The sequence below is a fragment of the Muntiacus reevesi genome, chromosome 1 (genome assembly GCF_963930625.1).
Source record: "Muntiacus reevesi chromosome 1, mMunRee1.1, whole genome shotgun sequence".
Lineage (NCBI taxonomy): Eukaryota > Metazoa > Chordata > Mammalia > Artiodactyla > Cervidae > Muntiacus > Muntiacus reevesi.
In genome coordinates this window covers 62,870,975-62,895,632 of record NC_089249.1, presented here as the reverse complement: position 1 = coordinate 62,895,632, position 24,658 = coordinate 62,870,975, and the positions used below count along the sequence as shown (strand labels likewise).

The window sequence follows — 24,658 nt, the reverse complement described above, 5'->3', positions numbered from 1 at the left end:
CATCCCTAAGAAAAAGAAATGTAAAAAAGCAAAATGACTGTCTGAGAAGGCCTTACAAATAGCTTAGAAAAGAAGAGAAGCGAAAAGCAAAGGAGAAAAGGAAAGATATACCCATTTGAATGCAGAGTTCCAAAGAATAGCCAGGAGAGATAAGAAAGCCTGCCTCAGTGATCAGTCCAAAGAAAGAGAGGAAAACAATAAAACGGAAAAGACTAGAGAGCTCTTCAAGAAAATTTGAGATACCAAGGGAACATTTCATGCAAAGACGGGAACAATAAAGGACAGAAATGGTATGGACGTAATAGAAGCAGAAGATATTAAGAAGAGGTGGCAAAAATACACAGAAGAACTGTACAAAAAAGATCTTCACGACCCAGATAATCATGATGGTATGATCACTCACCTAAAGCCAGACATCCTGGAATGTGATGTCAATGGGACTTAGGAAGCATCACTACAAACAAAGCTGGTGGAGGTGATGGAATTGCAGTTGAGCTATTTCAAATCCTGAAAGATCATGCTGTAAAAGTGCTGCCCTCAATATGCCAACAAATTTGGAAAACTCATCAGTGGCCACAGGGCTGGAAAAGGTCAGTTTTTACTCCAATCCCAAAGAAAGGCAATGCCAAAGAATGCTCAAGACTACCGCACAATTGCACTCATCTCACATGCTAGTAAAGCAATGCTCAAAATTCTCCCAGCTGGGCTTCAAAAATACATTGAATCATGAACTTCCAGATGTTCAAGCTGGATTTAGAAAAGGTAGAGGAACCAGAGATCAAATTGCCCCCATCTGCTAGATCATTGAAAAAGCAAGAGAGTTTCAGAAAAATATCTATTTCTGCTTTATTGACTATGCCAAAGCCTTTATATGGATCACAACAAACTGTGGAAAACTCTTAAAGAGATGGGAATACCAGACCACCTGACCTGCCTCTTGAGAAATCTGTATGCAGGTCAGGAAGCAACAGTTGGAACTGGACATGGAACAACAGACTGGTTCAAATTGGGAAAGGAGTACATCAAGGCTGTATATTGTCATCCCACATATTTAACTTATATGCAGAGTACATCATGAGAAACGCTGGACTGGATGAAGCACAAGCTGGAATCAAGATTGCTGGGACAAATATCAATAACCTCAGATATGCAGATGACACCACCCTTATGGCAGAAAGTGAAGAAGAGCTACAGAGCCTCTTGATGAACGTGAAAGAGGAGAGTGAAAAAGTTGGCTTAAAGCTCAACATTCAGAAAACTAAGATCATGGCATCTGGTCTTATCACTTCATGGCAAATAGATGGAGAAACAGTGGAAACAGTGACAGACTTTATTTTTCTGGGCTCCAAAATCACTGCAGATGGTGACTGCAGCCATGAAATTAAAAGACACTTACTCCTTGGAAGAAAATTTATGACCAACATAGGCAGCATATTAAAAAGCAGAGACATTACTTTGCCAACAAAGGCCCATCTAATGAAAGTTATGGTTTTTCCAGCAGTCATGTATGGATGTGAGAGTTAGACTATAAATAAAGCTGAGCACTGAAGAATTGATGCTTTTCAACTGTGGTGTTGGAGAAGACTCTTGAGAGTCCCTTGGACTGCGAAGAGATCCAACCAGTCCATCCTAAAAGAGATAAGTCCTAAATAGACATTGGAAGGACTGATGTTGAAGCTGAAACACCAATCCTTTGGCGTCCTGATGCAAAGAACTGACTCACTGGAAAAGACCCTGATGTTGGGAAAGATTGAGGGCAGGAGGAGAAGGGGACGACAGAGGATGAGATGGTTGGATGGCATCACTGAGCTGATGGATGTGAGTTTGAGTAAACTCTGGGAGTTGGTGATGGACAGGGAAGCCTGGTGTGCTGTGGTTCATGGGGTCAAAAGAATCGGACATGACTGAGCGACTGAACTGAACTGAACTGATTTCCTTCATTAGTGTCTTATAGTTTTCTGTATACAGGTCTTCTTTCACCTTAGGTAAGTTTATTCCTAGATTTTAATTCTTTTTGTTGCAATGGTGAATGGGATTGATTTCTTAATTTCTCTTTCAGAGAAAGAGCTCTGAACCTATGGACACGGGGGGAGGAGAGGAGGGAGAAGGGGAGATGTATGGAGACAGTAACATGTAAATTCACAATAACATGTGAGACGGATGGGCAGTGGGAAGTCCCTGTATGACTTGGGGAACTGAACCAGGGGCTCTGCGACAGGCGGGAGGGTGGGAGGTGGAGGGAGGTCTGGGAGCAAGGGGACATGGGTGTGCCTATGGCTGATTCTTGTTTATGAATGACAGAAAACCACAAAATTCTGTAAAGCAATTAGGTTTCAATTAAAAAATTAAAAAGTAAATAAAAACAAAACAGAAAACTACATGCTCACACAATATATCCTTATCTTCCTTTCCCCTATTATTCCCCAGTATATTGCAGCTGTCATTACCCTACATATAAGGGTAAACAAACTTTACATAGTGAATAGTTAGTTTTACTTTCATTGTGATGTGGGGTTATTTGTGAACTACACTCACTATACTCCTCTGATGCTCCAGTAAACTGAGAGGAAACTATTATCTATTTACACATATCAAATCAGTACCTTGGAGGTAGACTGTCCGTCATTTTTGGTGTCTTGTGCATGGGTCCAATTCCATGTCACCTGGGGAGGCTGTAAAATGATTTCTTCTGGAAACAACACTTTTAAAACAAGACAACACGAGAAGGCAGATGTTACTGAGAAGCTTAAGAAAGGTGAGCAGAGAAGACACGCATGTCTGTGCACACCCTGCTCCCTGCCCCGGGTCTGCGCCTCAGTGCAGCGTAACGCCAGCACCGCATGTTCTTTGCAACCACGCCATGTTCTTGTTTATTTGTAGCCTACAAACGACTTATGTTAAGATGGGGAAGCAGAGTAAAATCATTTTATCGTTAATAATTTAAGCGTGCTATTTCTACATACTTGAAATTGTCAGAAAACAATGAACCTCCCCAACAGAAAAAACTGGGTATCAGAATTTCAATTCATTTCTTTTTTTTTTCCTTTCATTTTTTTTTCTTTTTTTTTTTCAATTCACTTCTAATGCACAGCTGAAGAAACTGATTTACACAAAATTCTATAGGAAGCTTCTAAAATACTCCAGGAAGATATAACACCACCATCCCCCCAAAGTAGTACCTTTTACCCCCAAGTGGATGACCTGTTCAAGTGCAAAGTGGCATCGTCTGCTGGTGGTCCTGCAGTGGAGAAAGCAACACAGGTCACGGTCTGGGGCCTCGGCAGACGGGCGCTCAGAGCCCAGGCCAGGCAGCATCAGAAGCCCCACCATGAGGCTGCCATCAGGATGCCAGGAGTTTACCAGGAAAACTTTAAATGTGTCAGGGTAGCAGGTGCCTTCCTTTCTAGGACTATCTCTGTTTAATGTACAAAGTGAACAAGTAGAAAAAAAGAAAATAGAGCCTGTGAAGTGTCAGAGAAATAGCAACAATGCTGCATCAGTGGGAAAGTATTAGGTTGGTGAAAAAGTAATTTTGGTTTCGCACTGTTGAACTTTGCCATTTGATACTGGAACACATTCTTAAATAAATGCAGCTACATTATACATTATTTTAATGAACATTTCTCGCTTTATGTCTTTTTTGTTACTGACTTACTACTTATATTTATTTTAGATTATGGAAATAATGTTTGACAAAAAGCACATTTGAGTAACTTTCTTATGCAAGTTCAGAATGGGTCATAAACCAGCAGAGACAACTCACAACATCAACAGCTTACTTGGTCTAGGAATGCTAGTGAACGTACAGTGCAGTCGAGGTTCAAGTTTTGCAAAGGAGACGAGTGCCTTGAAGACAGGAGCACAGTGGCCAGCTGTCAGAAGTTGACAACGACCAGCTGAGAACCATCATTGAAGCTGATCCTCTTACAACTACACGAGAAGCTGCCAAAGAACTCAATGTTGACCATTCTATGCTTGTTCGGCACTCGAAGCAAATTGGAAAGGTGAAAAACCTGGTAAGTGGGTGCCTTATGAGCTGACTAAAAATCAAAATCATCGTTCTGAAGTGTCATTTTCTTACTCTACACAACAACAACAAACCATTTCCCGGTCAGATTGTGATGTGTGACAAAAGGTAGATTTTATATGAAAACCGGCAACGACCAGCTCAGTGGCTGGACCAAGAAGATCCAAAGCAATTCCCAAAGTCAAACTTGCACCAGAAAAGGTCATGGTCACTGGTCATCTGCTGCCCGTCTGATCCACTACAGCTTTCCAAATCCTGGCTAAACCATTACATCTGAGAAGTATGCTCAGCAAATGGATGAGATGCACCAAAAACTGCAATGCCTGCAGCTTGTATTGGTCAACAGAAAGAGCCCAGTTCTTCTCCACGACAACGCCCTCATACATCACACAACCAGTGCTTCAAAAGTTGAATGAATTGGGCTGCAAAGTTTTGCCTCATCTGCCATTTTCACCAGACCTCTTGCCAACCAACTACGTCTTCTTCAAGCATCTTGGTAACTTTTTGCAGGAAAAACACTTCCACAACCAACAGGAAACAGAAAATGCTTTCCAAGAGTTCACCAAATCCTGAAGAATGGATTTTTGCACTATAGGAATAAACAAACTTATTTCTTGCTGGCAAAAAATGTGTTGATTGTAATGGTTCCTATTTTGACTAATAAAAATGTGTTTGAGTCTAGTTATAATGATTTAAAAGTCACAGTCTGAAACCGCAATTATGTTTGCATCAATCTAGTAACTTTCAGCTTCCCTAGTGGTTCAGTGGTTAAGAGTCTGCCTTGCAATGCAGCGGACGCTGGTTCGATCCCTGGCCCAGGAAGAGCCCACATGCCACGGGGCAACCAAGTCCATGCACCACAACTACTGAGCCCCTGAGCCTAGAATCTGTGCTAAAAAGAGAAGCCACCACAATGGGAAGCCTGCAGCGCCACAACTAGAGAGAGCCTGAGCTCAGCAACAAAGACTCAGCAGAGCCAAAGACAAGTAAAAAAACTTTTTCAAAAAGGGAAGTAACTGATGGTGAAGATTCACTCCTATGAAATTTATTCAAAACAGGTAAAAGATAAGCTGACGTATGTTAAAAATTTTAAGAGTTTATTAGAGCAAAAACTGATTAGAATCAGGCAGTCCAAACCGCAGACAGAAAGGAGCATGAGGAGCAGCTCAAAACAGAAGACTTTCATAGGCAGAAAGGAGCGCGCATGAGGAAGTGATTGAGGCCAAGAGGTTATTGCAATAACCTAGAATGGGAAGGGAACCTGAAAGAAATACGTAGCTCAATCACTTTGCTGTACCCTGGAGACTAACAGTACTGTAAGCCAACTCTACTCCAATGAAAAAAAGATGCCTATTGTCCCTTCAGTGGACCTAAAGGGTCCGTCATGTCATCCTGACCAAAATCTCAACAGGCTCTCAACAGTTTCTCTGTAGAAACTGACAGGCTGAATCTAAAATCCCCACAGAATGCCAACAGCTAGGACAGCCGCCATTCTGAAGAAAAGGGACTCACTGGAGGCTGTCCCCTCGACTTCACGACTTCCCACGAGGGCGCCCGGACAAGGCTGTGGTGTGGCTGCAAGACAGACGCCCGCGTCCGTGGAGCAGAACCAAGGGCTGAGGGGCAGACCCACAGGCACAGGTCAATGGGCTTTCAACACGGTGGAAGGGTCACTCACGGGACAAAGGACAGTCTGTCTTTTCAACACACGGTACTGAGGCAACTGGCCACCCCCTGGCGCTAGTCAATCCACACCTGGCATCATCTGCAAAAATGGAACAGATCATAGCCATAAATATAAAAGTCCAAGCTGTAAAACTTCTATTATAGAAGAAAACGTAAGAGAAAACCCTCATGACCTTGAACCTGGCAGACTTGTTAAATGTGTCACCGAAAGCATAATCCATCAAAGCAAAACTGGTACACTGAACGTCATCAAAATTAAGAACTTCTGCTATTCAAAAGGCACTGCTAAAAACAGTGAGAACACAAGCCACAGTCTGAGGACACACTTGCAAAAAACACACCTCATAAAGGACTTGCACTGAGAATATGTGAACAATTCTCCAGACCAACAAAAATAAGCAAATGATGGAGGCTGTGAACCACAGACGGGGGCAGGCACTCTCACCAAGGCCAAGTGATGGCCAGCAAATGCTGGTCATCAGAGCGAAGATGGCCGAGACCACAGGAGCCCCCCCTGCACACCTCACACCGCCACGAGCAGCAGCGTGACCAGCCACCCAGCGGCTGTGAGCCTGTGGGGCGAGTGGGACCTCACACACGCTGTGGGCACAAAGGCTGCTCAGCCACTGGAGGAGGGCCTGGCAGGGCCTCCGGATGCCCAGTGTACGCCAGCCGCTGTACACAGCTCTGGCTCTGCCAGGCACTTACCCAAGAGCAGTGGAAATGACTGGCCACACAGACACTCGGCGTGATGCTCACAGCAGCTTCCTCTGTGACGGCCACGACAAGCAACAAGCCAGCGTCCAACCACAGGTGCCTGGATTAGTGAGCTAGGGTATGGTCTTATAAGGGAATGTTACTCATAAAAAGGAATGAATTCATGCAAAAGTAGGCTGAATCTTAAGATAATTAGCCGAGTGAAAGATGCCACCAAAGAAAGAGTAGGTCCTGTATGTTTCCAGTTAACGTAAATTCTATGAAATGAAAACAAGCCTCTGGAGACTGGGCGCTGGGGCACAGACAAGGCAGGACGGGGCACCAGGAAACACCTGCGGAACCGCGGTCTTCACTGTGGAGATGGACCCAAGGGGTGTGCAAACGTCAGAATCATGAAACCGTACACTTTAAACAGGCATAGCCATTGTATGATCACTGTATCTCAGCACACCTACCTCTTCAAGGAGGAAAAACACTTGTGAAGGAGCATAAGAGGGGACCACCTGTGCACTGAGAGGCCTGGCCTCCTGGTTCTGTCTCACCTGCTGCACTGCTGTGTCATCCATCTGCTCATTTTCAAAACAAGGAGGAAATACAGATTTTCTGAAGTGTGAAACGATCTGATTTTGAGTAACTTAATTTGTTGCTGTTGTTCAGTCACTAAGTTGTGTCCGACTCCTTGCGAACCCATGGACTGCAGCATGTCAGGCTTCCCTGTCCTAAAGTCAGTCACTGTTTCCACTGTTTCTCCATCTATTTGCCATGAAGTGATGGGACCAGATGCCATGATCATTATTTTCTGAATGTTGAGTTTTAAGCCAACTTTTTCACTCTCCTCTTTCACTTTCATCAAGAGGCTCTTCAGTTCCTCTTCGCTTTCTGCCACAAAGGTGGTGTGATCTGTGTATCTGAGGTTATTGATATTTGTCCCAGCAATCTTGATTCCAGCTTGTGCTTCATCCAGCCCACTGTTTCTCATGATGTACTCTGCAGGTAAGTTAAATAAGCAGGGTGACAATATACAGCCTTGATGTACCCCTTTCCCAGTTTGGAACCAGTCTATGGTTCCATGTCCAGTTCTAACTGTTGCTTCCTGACCTGCATACAGATTTCTTAGGAGACAGGAAAGGTGGTCTGGTATTCCCATCTCTTTAAGAATTTTCCATAGTTTGTTGTGATCCACACAGTCAAAGACTTTGGCGTAGTAAACAAAGCAGAAGGAGATGCTTTTCTGGAACTCTCTTGCTTTTTCCATGATCCAACGGATGTTGGCAATTTGATCTCTGGTTCCTCTGCCTTTTCTAAATCCAGCTTGAACATCAGGAAGATCTCGGTTCATGTACTGTTGAAACCTCACTTAGAGAATTTTGAGCATTACTTTGCTAGCATGTGAGATGAGTGCAATTGTGCGGTAGTTTGAGCATTCTTTGGCATTGCCTTTCTTGGGGACTGGAGTGAAAACTGACCTTTCCCAGTCCTGTGGCCACTGCTGAGTTTTCCAAATTTGCTGGTATATTGAGTGCAGCACTTTCACAGTTTCGTCTTTTAGGATCTGAAATAGCTCAGCTGGAATTCTATCACCTGCACTAGCTTTGTTCATAGTGATTCTTCCTAAGGCCCACTTAACTTCACATTCCAGGATGTCTGGCTCTAGGTGAGTGATCACGCCATCGTGGATATCTGATTCATGAAGATCTTTTTTGTACAGTTCTTCTGTGTATTCTTGCCACCTCTTCTTAATATTTTCTGCTTCTGTTAGGTCCATACCATTCCTGTCCTTTATTGAGCCCATCTTTGCATGAAATGTTCCCTTGGTATCTCTAATTTTCTTGAAGAGGTCTCTAGTCTTTCCCATTTGATTGTTTTCCTCTATTTCTGTTCATTGCTCATTGAGGAAAGCTTTCTTCTCTCTCCTGGCTATTCTTTGGAACTCTGCATTCAAATGGGTATATCTTTCCTTTTCTCCTTTGCTTTTCACTTCTCTTCTTTTCACAGCTATTTGTAAGGCCTCCTCAAACAACCACTTTGCCTTTTTGCATTTCTTTTTCTTGGGGATGGTCTTGATCACTGCCTCGTGTACAACGTCATGAACCTCCGTCCATAGTTCTTCACTCTATCAGATCTAATCCCTTGAATCTATTTCTCACCTCCAGTGTATAATCCTAAGGGATTTGATTTAGGTCACACCTGAATGGCCTAGTGGTTTTCCCTACTTTCTTCAATATAAGTCCAAACTTGGCAATAAGGAGTTCATGATCTAAGCCACAGTCAGCTCCTGGTCTTGTTTTTGCTGACTATACAGAGTTTCTCCATCTTTGGCTGCAAAGAATATAATCAATCTGATTTCAGTATTATCATCTGGTCGTGTCCATGTGTAGAGTCTTCTCCTGAGTTGCTGGAAAAGGGCGTTTGCTATGACCAGTGCATTCTCTTGGCCAAACCGTTAACCTTTGTCCTGCTTCATTTTGTACTCCAAGGCCAAACTTGCCTGTTACTCCAGGTATCTCTTGACTTCCTATGTTTACATTCCAGTCCCCTATGATGAAAAGGACATTTCTTGGGGGGTGTTAGTCCTAGAAAGTCTTGTAGGTCTTCAAAAAACTGTTCAACTTCAGCTTCTTCAGCATTAGTGGTTGGGGCATAGACTTGGATTACTGTGATGATGAATTGTTTTCCTTGGAAATGAACATAGATCATTCTGTTGTTTTTGAGATTACACCCAAGTACTGCATTTTGGACTCTTTTGTTGACTATGATGGCTACTCCATTTCTTCTAAGGGATTCTTGCCCACAGTAGTAGATATAATGGTCATCTGAATTAAATTTGCCCATTCCAGTCCATTTTAGTTCACTGATTCCTAAAATGTCAGTGTTCAGTCTTGCCATCTCCTGCTTGACCACTTCCAGTTTGCCTTGATTCATGGACCTGACATTCCAGGTTCCTATGCAGTACTGTCCTTTAGAGCATCAGACTTTACTTCCATCACCAGTCACATCCAAACTGGGCATTGTTTTTGCTTTGGCTCCATCTCTTCATTCTTTCTGAACCTTACCTGCCTCCTGAAAAATCTGTATGCAGGTCAAGAAGCAACAGTTAGAACAGGACATGGAACAACAGACTGGTTCCAAACTGGGAAAGGGGTACATCAAGGCTGTATACTGTCACCCTGCTGATTTAACTTACCTGCAGAGAACATCATGAGAAACGCTGGGCTGGATGAAGTCCAAGCTGGAAGCAAGATTTCTGGGAGAAATATCAATATCCTCAGATACACAGATGACACTACTCTGATGGCAGAAAGCAAAGAGGAACTGAAGAGCCTCTTGATGAAAGTGAAAGAGGAGAGTGAGAAAGTTGGCTTAAAACTCAACATTCAGAAAACTAAGATCATGGCATCACTTCATGGCAAATAGATGGGAAAGAATGGAAACAGTGATAGACTATTTTTTTGGGCTCCAAAGTCACTGCAGATGGTGACTGTAGCCATGAAATTAAAAGACGCTTGCTCCTTGGGAAAAAAAACTATAACCAACCTAGACAGCATATTAAAAAGCAGAGACGTTACTCTGCCGAAAAAAGTCTGTCTAGTCAAAGCTATGGTTTTTCCACTAGTCATGTATGGATGTGAGAGTTGGACTATAAACAAAGCTGAGCACCGCAGAATTGATGCTTTTGAACTGTGGTGTTGGAGAAGACTCTTGAGAGTCTCTTGGACTACAAAGAGATCAAACCAGTCGATCCCAAAGGAAATCAGTCCTGAATATTCATTGGAAGGACTGATGTTGAAGCTTAAGCTCCAAGGCTTTGGTTACATGATGGGAAGAACTGACTCACTGGAAAAGACCCTGATACTGGGAAAGACTGAAGGCAGGAGGAGAAGGGGACGACAGAGGATGAGATGGTTGGATGGCATCAATGACTTGAAGGATATGAGTCTGAGCAAGCTCTGGGAGGTGGTGATGGACAGGGAGGCCTGGCATGCTGCGGTCCATGGGATTGCAAAGAGTTGGACATGATTGAGTGACTGAACTGAACTGAACTTGCCATGAAGTGATGGGACAGGATGCTACAATCTTAGTTTTTTGAATGTTGAGTTTTAAGCCAGTTTTTTTCACTCTCCTCCTTCACACTCATCAAGAGGCTCTTTAGTTCCTCTGCATTGTCTGCCATTAGAGTGGTATCATCTGCATATCTAAGGTTGTTGGTATTTCTCCTGGCAATCTTGATTCCAGCTTGTGATTCATCCAGTCCTGAATTTCACATGACGTACTCTTCATACAAGTTAAATAAGCAGGGTGAGAATATATAGCCTTGTCGTACTCCTTTCCCAATTTTGAACCAGTCCATTGTTCCATGTCTGGTTCTAACTGTTGCTTTTTGACCTGCACAGAGGTTTCTCAGGAGACAGGTAAGGTGGTCTGGCATTCCCATTTCTTTAGGAATGTTTCAGTTTGTTATGATCCACACAGTCAAAGGTCTTAGTGCAGTCAAAGAAACAGATGTTTTCCTTCAACTCCCTTGCTTTGTCCAGGATCCAACAAATATCTGCAATTTGATCTCTGTTTCCTTTGCCTCTCTGAAACCCAGGTTGTATATCTTGGAAGTTGTTGCATTATGTACTGCTGAAGCCTAGCTTGAAGGATTTTGTGAAATGAGTGCAACTGTACAGTAGTTTGAATATTCTTTGATATTACTCTTCTTTGGGGCAGTAACAATGTAAACCATCAAAAATTGTCTGGGAGAAAAACAAGAAGAAATAAACCAAAAGAAAATAGATAAAAGAATAAAAACAGGGGAAAAAAGAACAACAAAAAAGGGAAACAAAAACTTATCTGGAGCAGAACTTCTGTGTGGAGAAGTGCCCCGGGCTTTCTCACTCACTTATGGTGGCCGTCCCGCCCGCTTTGTGCCCCACCCGGATGATGCCGAGTGGAGAAGCCGCCCAGGATTCTGAGCCGCTTCCTGCTCCCTCTCTCTCCTGGGCTCAGATCCGACAGCGCTCCCACCCATCCTCCCATCTGGGTCCCTCAGTCCGTTTCCTCTTACACCAATTGCAGCCATGTTGCTTCTGCCCCCACTCCGCCGCCTCACTCAGATCTACATCCTCCCCTTCCTCTGCGAGCATCCCGCCTCCTGTTTCAGAGCACCCGCAAGCCCTCAGACACAGCCGTTCACCAGCACTCTGCCTGCTGTACCAGCTCAGCTCCAAGGAGGATGCGCCGCTGCCCCCAGAGACCATGGCCTGCAAACCGGGTCCAGACTGTGTCCCCACAAGTCACTCACGCTCCCTGGGCAGCACACAAACAAGGGAGGACCTCTGGGCCTCGGGCGCCTCCTCACTCACTGGTCTCTTTCTCCTGTCTTTTCTGCTTTCACAGGCAAACACCCCTCAAGAGGCCGACTCCACATCTGCACCATCCATTCATCCTCAAGACATTTCCATCTGACTGTGTTCCAAACACCGAGACCTCTTAAATCAGATGTGAAAAGCATGTGTGTGCGCTCACTCACACAGTCTTGTCTGACTCTCTGTGACCCCATGGACTGCAGCTGGCCAGGCTTCTCTGTCCACGAAATATCCCAGGCAACAATACTGGAGTGGGTTGCCATTGCCTTCTCCAGGGGATCTTCCCGACCCAAGGATCGAAATTGCATCTTCTCCATTTGTAGGTGGATTCTTTACAACTGAGCCACCAGAGAAGACCAGACATGAAAAGCAGTAATGTACAAAATCCCAGGTACGTTTCACTATAAAAACTACCACCTTCTGTCACACAAAAGATACTTTAAGAAGTGAAAAATCAAGTAACAAACTCACAGAAGTTATCTGTAATGCATGAACCTAAGAAAGGTCTATGTAAAGAATACAGAGAGAACTCCTACAAATAATAAAAATCAAATGACTCAATAAAAGACATGAGCAAGCATTTCACAGATGAAGGAACTTTATGGCCAACAAACAGGGAGATCTGTAACCTTAGACATCATCAGAGAAACACACCTCACAACCACAGAGGAAACAGCAGACACCTACAAGGCTGGCACCAATTCAGACATTTCCCAAAACCAGGTTTTGGGAGGGTTTACAGACCCTGATCTTGGGGGTCGCTTCTCCCACCACGTGTAAGCACTGGAACACTAACACTCACCAACTGTGACACCCCATCCTAAGTGTGCAGCCAAGGACACCTTGGGAGTGCGTGTGCACGAGGAGGGAGCGGGTGTGCACGAGGAGGGAGCGGGTGTCCACAGAAGCTCAGCTGGCACACAGACGGGGCAGAGCGCACGGGGGCCAAGCGTGCCGAGGGCCTGGCATGTGACCCTCACGTCAGCACACACACCGCTCCAGAGACCACAGGCTGCAAGCGCAAAGCAGCTGCAGCTGACACAAACTTCCTGTGTGTGTGCGCGTGCGCATATGCACAGACACAGACTGTGCTTTAAAAAACGAAGAGAAACACAAAATTCCTGCTAACAGTGGGGGGCTTGGTGGAGGAAGGGAACAGACGGCTGGTGACACGTGACGAGGGATGAGAGGGAGTGGTGGCGGTGGTGACTGAGCGTGGGGATTCTCACTTCAGGTCCAAGAAGGAACGGATGTGCAAATGTTCGCAGCTCAGTATGTTACAAATGTCCACTGACCAAGCTGTGACCGCAGAGAGGGGCAGGAGCACCACCTGCAGCACCCATGCCGCCACCGAGGCATCAAGGGGCCGAGCGAAGAGGAGAAGCCCCCCGCCCGGCAGAAAGAGTCCCCGAAGCGTTACCTGTTGTATGTAAATTCCACATCCATAGGTTCAAAGTTATATGCTTGTTCAAATTCTGGATTAAGTTTAAGAGTTACATCTTCTTCATGAATCTAAAAAGAAAAATATTTTACTTCTCATCTTTATGCTTGCTTTGGACAATCCTCCACCCATAGTCATAAAGCATCATCAAAATCCATCCTATAGATCAGAGCTAAAATATGGTATCTGAAATGTGCGCAAAAATATTAAAAAGATTCCGTCACTGTGCTGCTGCATACCCAGCCCCACTAGCATACCTGCTGACTCCTCCCTCAGGTCGCACTTTCCTCGGGGCTCAGACAGCCTATGTTGGAGACAGGCTGCCACCTCCAAAGCAGACAAGTGAGTGACCACTAACAGCAGGGTGTGCTGACCACAAAAATGCCTCATGGACATCATTCTGAAACACCCTTCCAGCAGGACAGGGTACTAGACATTCAGGGACCCTCCAGCCAAAACTAGATCCTGCATAACAATCCGAGATGAGCAGGATGGAAAATCCCGAGCTGAGGAGGATCTGAGGACAGGACCAGCAGGCAGTGGGGTCTCTCCCAAGAGCTGGGGGCCGTGACGTGAGGCTAACTGTGCCCCTGCTCTTGGCAGAAGCAAATGCAAGCACAGGTCCCCAGTTTTCCCACAGGTTAAGACAAATGAAAATAAATCTGTAATCAAAGACCACCAGGCAGACAAGGAAACAAACCACCAACAGTGAGGGTCTACAGGCACAGTTATCAACAGATCGAGGCCCCCAGGACATCATGTACTGACACTGTCGTTTACAGAAACTTCAAAAACTATGAAACAAAAAACACTAGGGAGACCAAGATAAGCAAGCATAAGATAACACAAGGGAACACAATGGGGTGTGCTTACAGAGCCAGACTCAGGGAGAAGGGGGGAAGTGCTCCGTGCACTGCCCCAGACAGGCAGGCCCTCTGAGGCTGCGGCCGGGGGAGGTAGTGCTGGCGCAGCCAAGGAGGCTCCCAGAAGCACTGTGCTGCCTGCCACACAATCTGGGGGCTCTCGAGGGCCTTGGTGCCTTCAAGGTACCCAGGCCACGGCACCGGCCAAGGAGTTCCAGAGAACTGAGTGAAGCAATAGACTGAGACCCGAGACAGCCCTCGCTTCACCTGGCAGCCCATCACTCAGGAGCGGCGGCTCCAGATGGTCCTGCAGGAGGGTCGGCAGGGCCTCTCACCCGAGGCCGGCACACTCAGCTTCAGCTCTGGACTCTCCAGCTTGTGGCGCTGCTCGCTCCCCCAGCCAGCCTGGGGGCAGGGCCATGGGGGTCTCACTCCTGACATCTCTGGCCCTGCTTCTGCTGAGGATTTAGTCCACAGAGTGGCCCCTAGGGGCATGACCAGTCTACCCTCTGGGACATGTTCAGAACACTCAAATCTGAGTAAATGCAAGCCTTCCATGGGATACCCATGCGATACCTTGATATCGATGTGATAACAAGTAAGACGTTGTTCATGGCTGAAAGTGACAAGATTTCTTCAGTTACAAAGTTCTCTTTATGTGTCACACTTATTTAAATATTCACTTGATCCTTGATTTTCTAAAATGCCCTCAACGCCCAGGGGACCCCCTCCCTCGCCCCCAGGGCAGATGGGTCACCTCTGCGAGTGGTCACCGGGCCAGCCCCACACGGACCGGTGACAGCGGCCTCTCACCTCGATTACGTAGCCAATGTACTCGATCACGTGTCCACTGTACTCTTGGGTTTTTAAAAGCAGTTTATCACCTAGTTAAAAAACACATCACCACATGTAAAACTACAAACTCAATGAACTTTGCTGTTGTACTGTAAGGTGAAACACTATGAAGAAGTGGAATAAGCCAAAAAACATTACGAGGTCAATGGCTTAAAATCACGTCAATGTGCTGAGAGAGATACCCAAAGCAAAGGCAACTCATGTGATGACAGCACTGCCAGCTAACATGTTGTCTTCCGTGACCGCGTTCAGTGGCTGCCAGTCCACCGAGGAGGACATGACACGTAACAAACCTGCATACAGCGAAGGTCGACTTTCAGTCAATCCTGGGACTTCCAGAACGAGCAGATCCCCGTTTCTTTTCAACGTGACCGCACTCATATTATACTCCTTCAGTTCTATTTCTGCATGAATCTCCTCCAGCCAGAGCAGAGTTGAGAACTTCTCCTTGTAGTTTGACATATTCAAAAGCTGGAAACAAGGCAGCCTGTGAGTGAGAGCAGGGCGGCACTCCACACACACTCAGGTCAGGAGGCCAAAGGACAGGCTAACCAACCTTCACACGCCGATGACCTGGCAAACGCAGGGTGGTGGCCTTGAGACCGGGAGCCATCTGAGTGTGCCCACAGCCGCCCAGCTCCCACCAAGTCAGAGCTGCCAGGCTTGGCACGGAGCACGCCTAGCAGCCTCGCGGTCTCTGCCAGTCTCTGCGCAGAGCGGGCGGGGCTGGGGGTCCCAGGAGGCTGAATGCCGGAGCGGGGCGGGGAAGGTGCAGCACAGTGGTCTGGAGCTTCCCAGGGCCCCATGAGCACATGAGCGGGAGGAGCTATGCCAGACGGGGCAGACGCGTGGGGCGGGAGACACCGGGGCGGCCCGGCCTCTGCAGCAGGGCTGAGCTGCGCAGAGCACGGCAGTGAGTAGCGCCTCTGGCCTCTGTCCACTGGAGGCTGTGGGCTCTCTCAGCCGTGACAACCAAGTGTCTCCTGGGGGCAAGTCCGCCTGCTGAGAGCCACTGGGTTGGAAAGAACAAATCCCAGAGCTCACACAGGGCTGAGGTGCCACGGGCCCCCTACCTAAACAGAAAGGCCTGAGATACAGGGGCACTGGGTGGGGGACTCAGAAGGGATCAGCCCTAAGTAAAAACTACTCTGGTCTAATGAGGCTTTAAATCCAGGCTAAAAAGTCCCCAACCACTGCCAGCTAACCTAACTGCATTCCAGAACAAAGTTCAAAGCTACTTCCACGAATAGAAATACCAACAAAGTAGAATGCAGGATGTTTGTTTAGCATCCAAAGATGATCAGGCATGGAAATGAGCACAAGCCACAACCTGTAACAAGGAGAAAAACCTATCAACAGAACAAAAAAATGACCTCAGGAGGAGAAAAACCTATCTACAGAACAAAAAAATGACCCTAGGAGTGAAGTCAGAGAAGGAGAAATATCCCTTATATGCAGAATCTAAAAAGAAACAATACAAACGGACTTACTTACAAAACAGAAAGAGACTGACAGATTTAGAGAAGGAACTTACGGTTACCAGGGGGAAGAATGGGGAGAAGGGATAGTTGGAGTTTGGGAGGGACATGTACACACTGCTATAAGTGGATAACCAACAAGGACCTGCTGTGGAGCACACGGAACTCTGCTCCATGTTGAGGACGGGAGGGGAGTCTGGGGGAGAATGGATCCATGTATATGCATGGCTGAGTCCCTTCGCTGTTCACCTTGAACTATCACAACACGGCTGGTCAGCTAAACTCCAAACAAAATAAGAGGTTCAAAAGGAAAAAAAAACACACAAAAACCCTGGGATAGAATCAGTACACAAACACATAAAACAGTTCTTTTACATATTTATATTTTTTATATATTTAACTATATACATTCAAAAAGTGGAGGGGAAAAAATGGAAGTGAAAAGAAAGTAGAGGAAAGATGAAACATATTAAGTAGAGAAGTTAAAGTGAAAATGTTAGTCACTCAGTCATGTCCTACTCTATGCAACCCCATGGACTGTAGCCCACTAGGCTTCTCTGTCCATGGAATTCTCCAGGCAAGGATACTGGAGTGGGTTGCCATTCCCTTCTCCAGGGGATCTTCCGCACCCAGGGATCAAACCTGAGTTTCTTGTATTCTCCTCCTGCATTGCAGGCAGATTCTTTATCATCTGAGCCCCAAGGAAGTCCATTAAGTAGAAATACAGAAGATATAAAAGACCCTCACTGAACTTGTGGAGGCAATAACTGCAGTGTTTGGAGGGGATCACATGCTGCAGAAGAAACATTTGGCTGTGAAGACACAGCCAGAGCAACTACTCAGAATGCAGCGCAGAGGGGAAAGGCGGAGAGAAGTGAAGGGAGCAGCCGGCAGCTCGGGCTAATTCATGTGGCTGCACGTGCCCGTCACAGGAGCCTGGAGAGCAGGGCAGAAGGAACATGTGAAGACAGAATGGCCAAGAACCTTGAAATCTGAGAACTCTAAGTTATGGTTGTCCAATAAGCTCAAAGAACCCAAGCCAAGAAACGTGAAGAACTTGCAGTAAGGCACACTGTGAATTAAATGCCTTAAAACTAGTGAAAGCCCTAAAAGGAGGCAGGGGGAAATACAGACTGTACAAAAGAATAAGGGTGAGAAGTGAAGCAACGCCTCCCGGGCCCAGAGGGCCCCTCTCAGACAGGGCAGTGGGGAACCCACTGCGCAGGCCCCCAGCAGATGGGAGGCACCCCAGGAGGGGCCACACTGCAGGGGGGAGGTCACAGGGCGCGGAAGTGCTGAGTGACAGGTGCGCTGTCTCAGTTCTGTGATGTTACCACTGCTGAAAGGAGCCACTTTCTCCTGGGAACTGCGCTCCCGAGGAGGTCCCGTCCTGGTGCCCAGGCCAAGTCACAGGAGGCCCACAGGACAATGCGAGCACCGCCCTGGGATCTGCTTCTCAGCCCCAGGTTTGCTCTGAGCTACTCTAGGGCAGGCTTGCTGCTCCGGCCTTAGCTCAGCCACCCACGGCCTGGCCCACATGCTTCCAGGTGCTGCCCCTTCCCTGCGGTCAGCCAGCCTCGGGTGCTTGCTGCTGCGGGTGCCCTTGCGGCATCCTCGTTGGGGAGGACACAGGCCAGCAAACGAAGGCTCCGTCTGTCCGTCAGTCTGTCTCACAGTGTCAGGTGTGCTCCTAGCTGCCACAGAGTCATGGGCTCAAGCTCTCCTCTGACACGGGGCCCACATGGCCTCTCCTCCCCCCTTGCCCCGAATCAACACAGGCCCAGTTCTCACTCCACTCACCCTGTCCTCAGCCAACAGACCCCCAGATTCTTGGGAAGATGCCTCCTGGAGACAGGGCCGCGCTCCCCTCCTCCCTGCCAGTGAAGCAGACATCTCGGCTCCCCCTGCACACACACAGGCTCCAGCCCTGCCCTGCTCCTCACTCAGCACTGCCCTGCCCTCAGACTCCCAGCCCTTCTCCTCCCGTCACAGAACACAGGTTCGAAGCAGGCCTCCTCCAGCAGGTATGAGGAAGCCTGAGAACACACAGCACTGGGAGGGTGAGGAGGAGCCGTCCTGGCAGAGGACGCCCAAGGGTCGGGGTTGGGGAGGGTAGCCCCCTCTGCTCCCCATTGCTCTTCACGGCTGCAGGCCTTCCTAGTGCTCAGAGCTCCGGCAGGAGTGGAGAGCTGCCAAGAGGCTCAGCCACACAGGAGAAAGGCCAGGTGGGGAGAGGGTATCCCCAGAGTCCTGGTGCATGTAAGTCCATAAGGCTGTGAGGATGAACCGTCTCCAGAGGGACCCAGCGATGGTCTCCACACTCAATATTCTGACACTCCCAGCTCCCCAGGGTGAAATCCAGCCCACATGACCTCTGAACTCGACAAGGGTTCATCCTGAGTTTGTCAGAAAACAGCTCGAGTGGGGAGAAGAATCATTGCTTCGCGTTAAGACACAATCCTTACCTCCGCAAGCAGCGGCTGGAAGGTCAGGATGTCGATTTTCTGTTCCACACACTTCTTAAGCCTGTCTGGTATTGGGTACTGCGGGAGGAAGCTAGGAAGTTGTCGTCGTGAGTTCCTTACAAAAGAGAGTCACAAGTCAAAAACAATCCTTCCTCACACAGCACTTCCTACCAGATATCTTCACTTACACATTCTCACCAAAAGCCACTGACCCTTGGGCTCTGGTCCTCGGTTTGTAAAGTGTCATTCAGCTTTGGGACCCGCTCTCCGGGCCTGTCCTCCTGTAAGCAGGAACAGAGCTGCTCTGCCTGCGACAGGAGAACACGCCCAATGACCAGGAGCCTCCAGGAACCAGGGAATTCAGAAACACGGTTTCGAAGCTTCCAATGAGCTCAACTGTTCTTTTCCTTCTAGTTTCATAGAGATACTGACAGATGTACTGAAGACACTTAAAGTGTGCAGCATAATGACTGGACTTATATGCATCAAGAAATCATGATCGCTCACCGTCTCGTGCAAACACAAAGTTGAAGAAACAGAAAAAAACAGTCTTCCACGCGATGAGAACTCCCAGGTTTTACTCTGTTAACAGCCCTCACATATAACACACAGCAGGGCTGATTACATCTGCCACACTGTACGTCACACCCCCAGTACTTACTCATCTGGTTAACAGTAGTTTGCACCTCTTACCTCCTTCATTCAATTCCCCTCCCCTAAACCAAACTGGTGACCACAAATCTGATGTCCTTTTCTATAACTTTGTTTTTGATGTATAATTGACCTACAACACTGTTAGTTTCTATTAAGCAACAGAGTGATTTGCTATTTGTGTACATTTCAAAAAGCATGATCATGGCATAGTTAAGATGTGTCATTCTGCAAAGATATTAATACATTGTTATTGACTATATTCCCCACATTGGGGATAGCTATCTATCCACCCATCCATGCATCTACCCATACATCCATCTATCTATCCCTCCCATCCATCCACCCACCTCTCCATCCAGCCAGCCTCCATCCATCCATTTCCACCTTCCATCCATTCATCCATCCACCCATCTATCCATCCACCCATCTATGGTTATTTAAGCTGCTTGTCTTAAGTACAAACACATTTAAACAACCCTGCATTTTTACTTCCCTTCCCTCATGATTATTGTATCTGACATCATACTTGACATCTTTTGTGTACCCCTTATTTACTGGGCTTCCCAGTTGGCGCTAGTGGTGAAGAACTCACCTGCCAATGCAGGAGACATAGAGACATGGGTTCAGTCCCTGGGTCAGGAAGATCCCCTGGAAAAGCGTATGGCAACCCACTCCAGTGTTCTTGCCTGGAGACTCCCAAGGCAGAGAAGCCCAGTGGGCTACCACGCATAGGGTCACAAAGAGTCGGATACAACTGTGAACCGACACTGTCACTTAACTACTTGTTACGGGCACATACAATTTTACTACTTTTGCCTTTTAACCTTATTACTAGCTTTATACAAGGCTGCTTTTGCAAGCTTTACTATATACTTTTATCTTTCCTATGAGTGTTCTTTCATGACTTTCACACTTTCATTTGTGGCCTTTTCTTTTTTGCTAAAGTCCCTTTAACGTTTCTTGTAAGGCTGCTTTGGTGATGCTGAATTCTTTTAGCTTCTGCTTGTCTGTAAAGCTTCTGATCTCCATCAAATCTGGACGAGAGCCTTGCCGGGTTGTGTTTCTGGGCGTTGGTTTTTTCCTTTTCATCCCTTTAAGTACATCCTGCCACTCCCTTCTGGCCTGCAGACTCTGAGAAATCAGCCGACTGTCCTACGGGAGTGCCCTTGTACCTGGTGTGCTGCCTTTAGTACTCCGCCTCTAACTTCTCCCAGGTTGACGACGGTGTGTCTTGCTATGCTCCTCTCTGGGTGGATCCTGTTTGGGACTCTCTGCGCTTCCTGGACCTGGATGTCTGTTTTCTTTTCTAAGTTAGGAAGTTTTCAGCTGTTACGCCTTCACTTGTGTTCTCTGCCCCTTTCTCTCCCTCTCCTCTCTCTGGGACCCCTATCACGTGAATGTCTACACACTTGACGTCATCCCAGTGTTCTCTTAATCTATCCTCATTTCTTTTTTTCTTTTCTCTTTCTTCTGTTCCACCTCAGTGATTTCTACCACTTTCTCCCAAGCTTGCTGTTTCCTTCCTCCATATCATCTAATCCAATGCTGACTCCTTCTTAGGGCATTTTCCATTTCATTTACTTCAGGCTTCATCTGTTTGGTTCTTTACATTTTCTAACTCTGTTGAAAACTTCTCACTTCTCGCTGCATTCATGTACTCTTCTCCCAAGTTGCTTGATCTCTGCAATCATTACCTTGAAATCTCTTGGGCGGGAGGCTTGTCTCCACGTCACTCAGTTCTTCTTCTGGAGTTTTACCTGTTCCTGTATTTGGAACACATTCCTCTGTCACCTTGCTAACATTATGTATTTTTGGCTGCACTGGGTCTTTGCTGCTGCATGCAGGCTTTCTCTATGTGATGAGTGGGGGCTCCTCTCCATTGCAGCCCGAGGGCTTCTCTTTGCAGGGGCTTCCCTTGTTAAGCAGTACAGGCCCTGGGGCATGCAGGCTCAGCAGTTATGGCTCATAGGCTTAATTACTCCTTGGCAAGTGGGATCTTCCCAGACCAGAGACTGAACCCATGTCTCCTGCATTGGCAGGCAAATTCTTAACCACTAGAGCACCGGGGAAGCCCTCCTCTGCCCAGCTTACTGTTTTTATTTCTGAGTATCTGGGGGTGGCTACGTTTCCTGGCCTTGGAAAAGAGGCCTCTTGCAGATGTCCTCTGCACCCAGCAGCACACTCCCCGCTGAGCCCCAGAGCCACATGCCTCACCACTGCACGCGCCCTCCTGTGGGCTGTGTGGATCCTTCGGTCACAGTGGGCTGACTGCTGTGAGTGGTGGGTGCGGCTGCCCCTGGTCTGGTTGCTCCCAGGCCCTGCCTTGTGTGGAGGCTGCTGGCCACTGGTGGCTGGGGCTAGGTCTTGCAGGGCTTAAAGCAGCCTGTCTGCTGATGGGGTGGGCAGATACAGACGGTGGCAGTTCCAAAAGAGCCAGGCCATCAGGACAGGCAGTCTGGGTCACTGCTTTGATGGCGGGAAACAGATGTTTGTTTTAGGGATGCTCCTGAACAGGAACAATGTATTAACATTCAAACTGAAAAAGCTGACCAGGGGACTAAATATGTGTGCTCCTGCTCTATTTTACTTCTTCAGTTAAGTCAACTTGTGATGAGAAAGCTGCTTGTAGCACCACTGAAGACAGCTGGAAGCTCTAGAAAGCTCCTGTAACTGGAGCCCAGCATTGGGGACCCACCACTTGCGGACCATGTGACTTCTTGCTCCTGTGTTCGGCTTTTATCCCTAGAGCCACCCAACCTGACCACTGTTCACAGACCTAGTGACTGTTACTGCTTATTTATTACTCCTGACTGCTCAGAGGCAGAAACTGTACATTTAATCCTCATTAACCGGGACTTCCCAATGGTTTAGCGGTTAAGAATCCACCTTTCAATCCAAGGGACATGGGTTTGATCCCTGCCCTGAGAACTAAGATCTCACATGCTGTGGGGCAACTAAACCCGCATGCCACCACTGAGCCCACGTGCTGCAACTATTGAAGCCAGCACACCCCAGGGCCCACGCTCTGCAGCAAGAGCAGCCCCTGCAGTGTCAGCCCTCAGACATCCCGTGAGCCCTGCTCACAGCAACGAGAGAGAAGCCCACGTGCAGCAACCAAGAGCTGGGGCACCAAGACAAAGACCCAGCTCGGGGAAAGAAAGATCCTTACGATCACAGGCAGGGCGGGGGCGGGACTGTCGCTTCACAGAGAGAGCAGGCCAGAGAGACCGACAGACCGGGCAGGGACGACGCGGCTCCCTGTGCATGCTGGGAGCCGACAGTGCGCCAGCCCAAGGCCGACAGCACACAACACTCAACAGTTCTCCCTTCAGCCCACAACTGAGCTGACGTCCGCATCTCATCTTCAATTATTCCCAGGTAGGGAGGGTGTAAGCAGAAATTCAGGGTTTCTCATTACAGAAAACTAGCACCCATCATCCCAGGGACTTGGGGCAGCAGCTGAGGCCACATACCCACAGGACTAAGTCATGAAAACCCTCCAGTCTATAGGTCATGATTTTTGGCACCAACTTAAAAAACCAAAATCTGCTTTTTAGAGCTTCTGGGGTTTATTACTGCAGATGAGAAAAGGTAGACAAAAAGCACTTTCTCCAGACGATGACCTAGTTCAAGTCTGGGTGGTCCCCAACCGCCCGCCACATGCAGATGGCAGGTTACAGGCTTTTTTTAATTTCACTTTTAAAAGGTGTCACATCTTCAAATGGGCTTCAAGCAGCCAAGTGACCCTCAAGCTGCCCTTGATAAACGACACGTGGGTGCGGTGGACAGCTCACAGAGGCTACGCCAGCCACGTCTCACTGACCCCTTCCTGGGGGTGCCCATGTGGGACACGGGCTGTCTCTGAGGGTGGGCGGCTGTGCTGCTGGGAACATGAGAGGCGGCAGGAGCTGAGGGTGAGGGTCAAGTCCCGTCCTGCCCTGAGAGTCACCCTGAGATGAGCTGCGGCCGCAGGCCCCCTGCCTGGTCCTCACAGTGTGCCCCGAGGGCAGCGATGGAAGAGGCTGGGCCATAGCTACACCCCTTTAACTGGATGTCTCCATCCCTTCAACAACAGCAACCGTGTGTGTCCCTCACATCGCGAGCCCGAGATCAGGGCTTGCTTTTTCATTTCTGCTCACGGTACCTTTTCTGTGTGGTCACGACGACTGTGGTTTTGGTGGAAGCTAACACCTGGGAACTTTTAGACTTCTTCCACGAAAAGGGTTCGCGGACAGCTATCAGTGACTCCTCCTCACTTACAACATTTACTTCAAGGTATCGCCCAATTATGAAACTGGAGAAGCAAAGCAGAAGGAGCTCCCTGCAGCGGCCAGAATTCCTGGAAAAACAAGACACAATTTAGTGTGTGTTATAAATTAAAACAGGCAGATCTAACACAACCTCCCTTTTCACTCAGGGAAAGTCACAGAGGTAGCAAACCAGTGACCCTTAGCCTTTTAATAATTCTTTTACAGGAAAAAAGGGATGTTTTACAATAGGCAATGTAACATTTTCCCAAGATAAAATCAGTTCAGTCGCTCAGTCATGTCCGACTCTGCGACCCCATGAACGGCAGCATGCCACGCCTTCCTGTCCATCACCAACTCCCGGAGACCACCCAAACCCATGTCCGTTGAGTCAGTGATGCCATCCAACCATCTCATCCTCAGCCGTCCCCTTCTCCTCCTGCCCTCAACCTTTCCCAACATCAGGGTCTTTTAAAATGAGTCTGCTCTTTACATCACGTGGCCAAAGTATTGGAGTTTCAGCTTCAACATCAGTCCTTCCAATGAACACCCAGGACTGATCTCCTTCAGGATGGACTGGTTGGATCTCCTTGCAGTCCATGGAACTCTCAAGAGTCTTCTCCAACACCACAGCTCAAAAGCATCAATTCTTCTGCACTCAGCTTTCTTTATAGTCCAACTCTCACATCCATACATGACCACTGGAAAAACCATAGCATTGACTACACGGACCTTTGTTGACAAAGTAATGTCTCTGCCTTTCAATATCCTGTCTAGGCTGGTCATAACTTTCCTTCCAAGGACTAAGCATCTTTTAATTTCATGACTGCAATCACCACTTGCAGTGATTTTGGAGCCCAGAAAAATAAAGTCAGCC

General features: G+C 47.5%; 1 protein-coding gene across 1 annotated transcript in view; it reads right to left on the bottom strand.

Annotated features, from left to right (window-relative positions):
* The window catches only part of MOV10L1 (Mov10 like RNA helicase 1), a 63,278-nt gene that overhangs the window by 17,890 nt on the left and 20,730 nt on the right, over nucleotides 1-24,658 (bottom strand). Inside the window, exons 9-15 of the mRNA XM_065924427.1 lie at nucleotides 23,679-23,873; nucleotides 18,881-18,995; nucleotides 15,231-15,408; nucleotides 14,896-14,966; nucleotides 13,199-13,290; nucleotides 3,180-3,238; nucleotides 2,604-2,701 (exon numbers count right to left, since the gene is read on the bottom strand). Of these exons, the coding sequence (XP_065780499.1) occupies nucleotides 2,604-2,701; nucleotides 3,180-3,238; nucleotides 13,199-13,290; nucleotides 14,896-14,966; nucleotides 15,231-15,408; nucleotides 18,881-18,995; nucleotides 23,679-23,873 (808 nt within the window). The remainder of the gene's footprint in view (nucleotides 1-2,603; nucleotides 2,702-3,179; nucleotides 3,239-13,198; nucleotides 13,291-14,895; nucleotides 14,967-15,230; nucleotides 15,409-18,880; nucleotides 18,996-23,678; nucleotides 23,874-24,658) is intronic.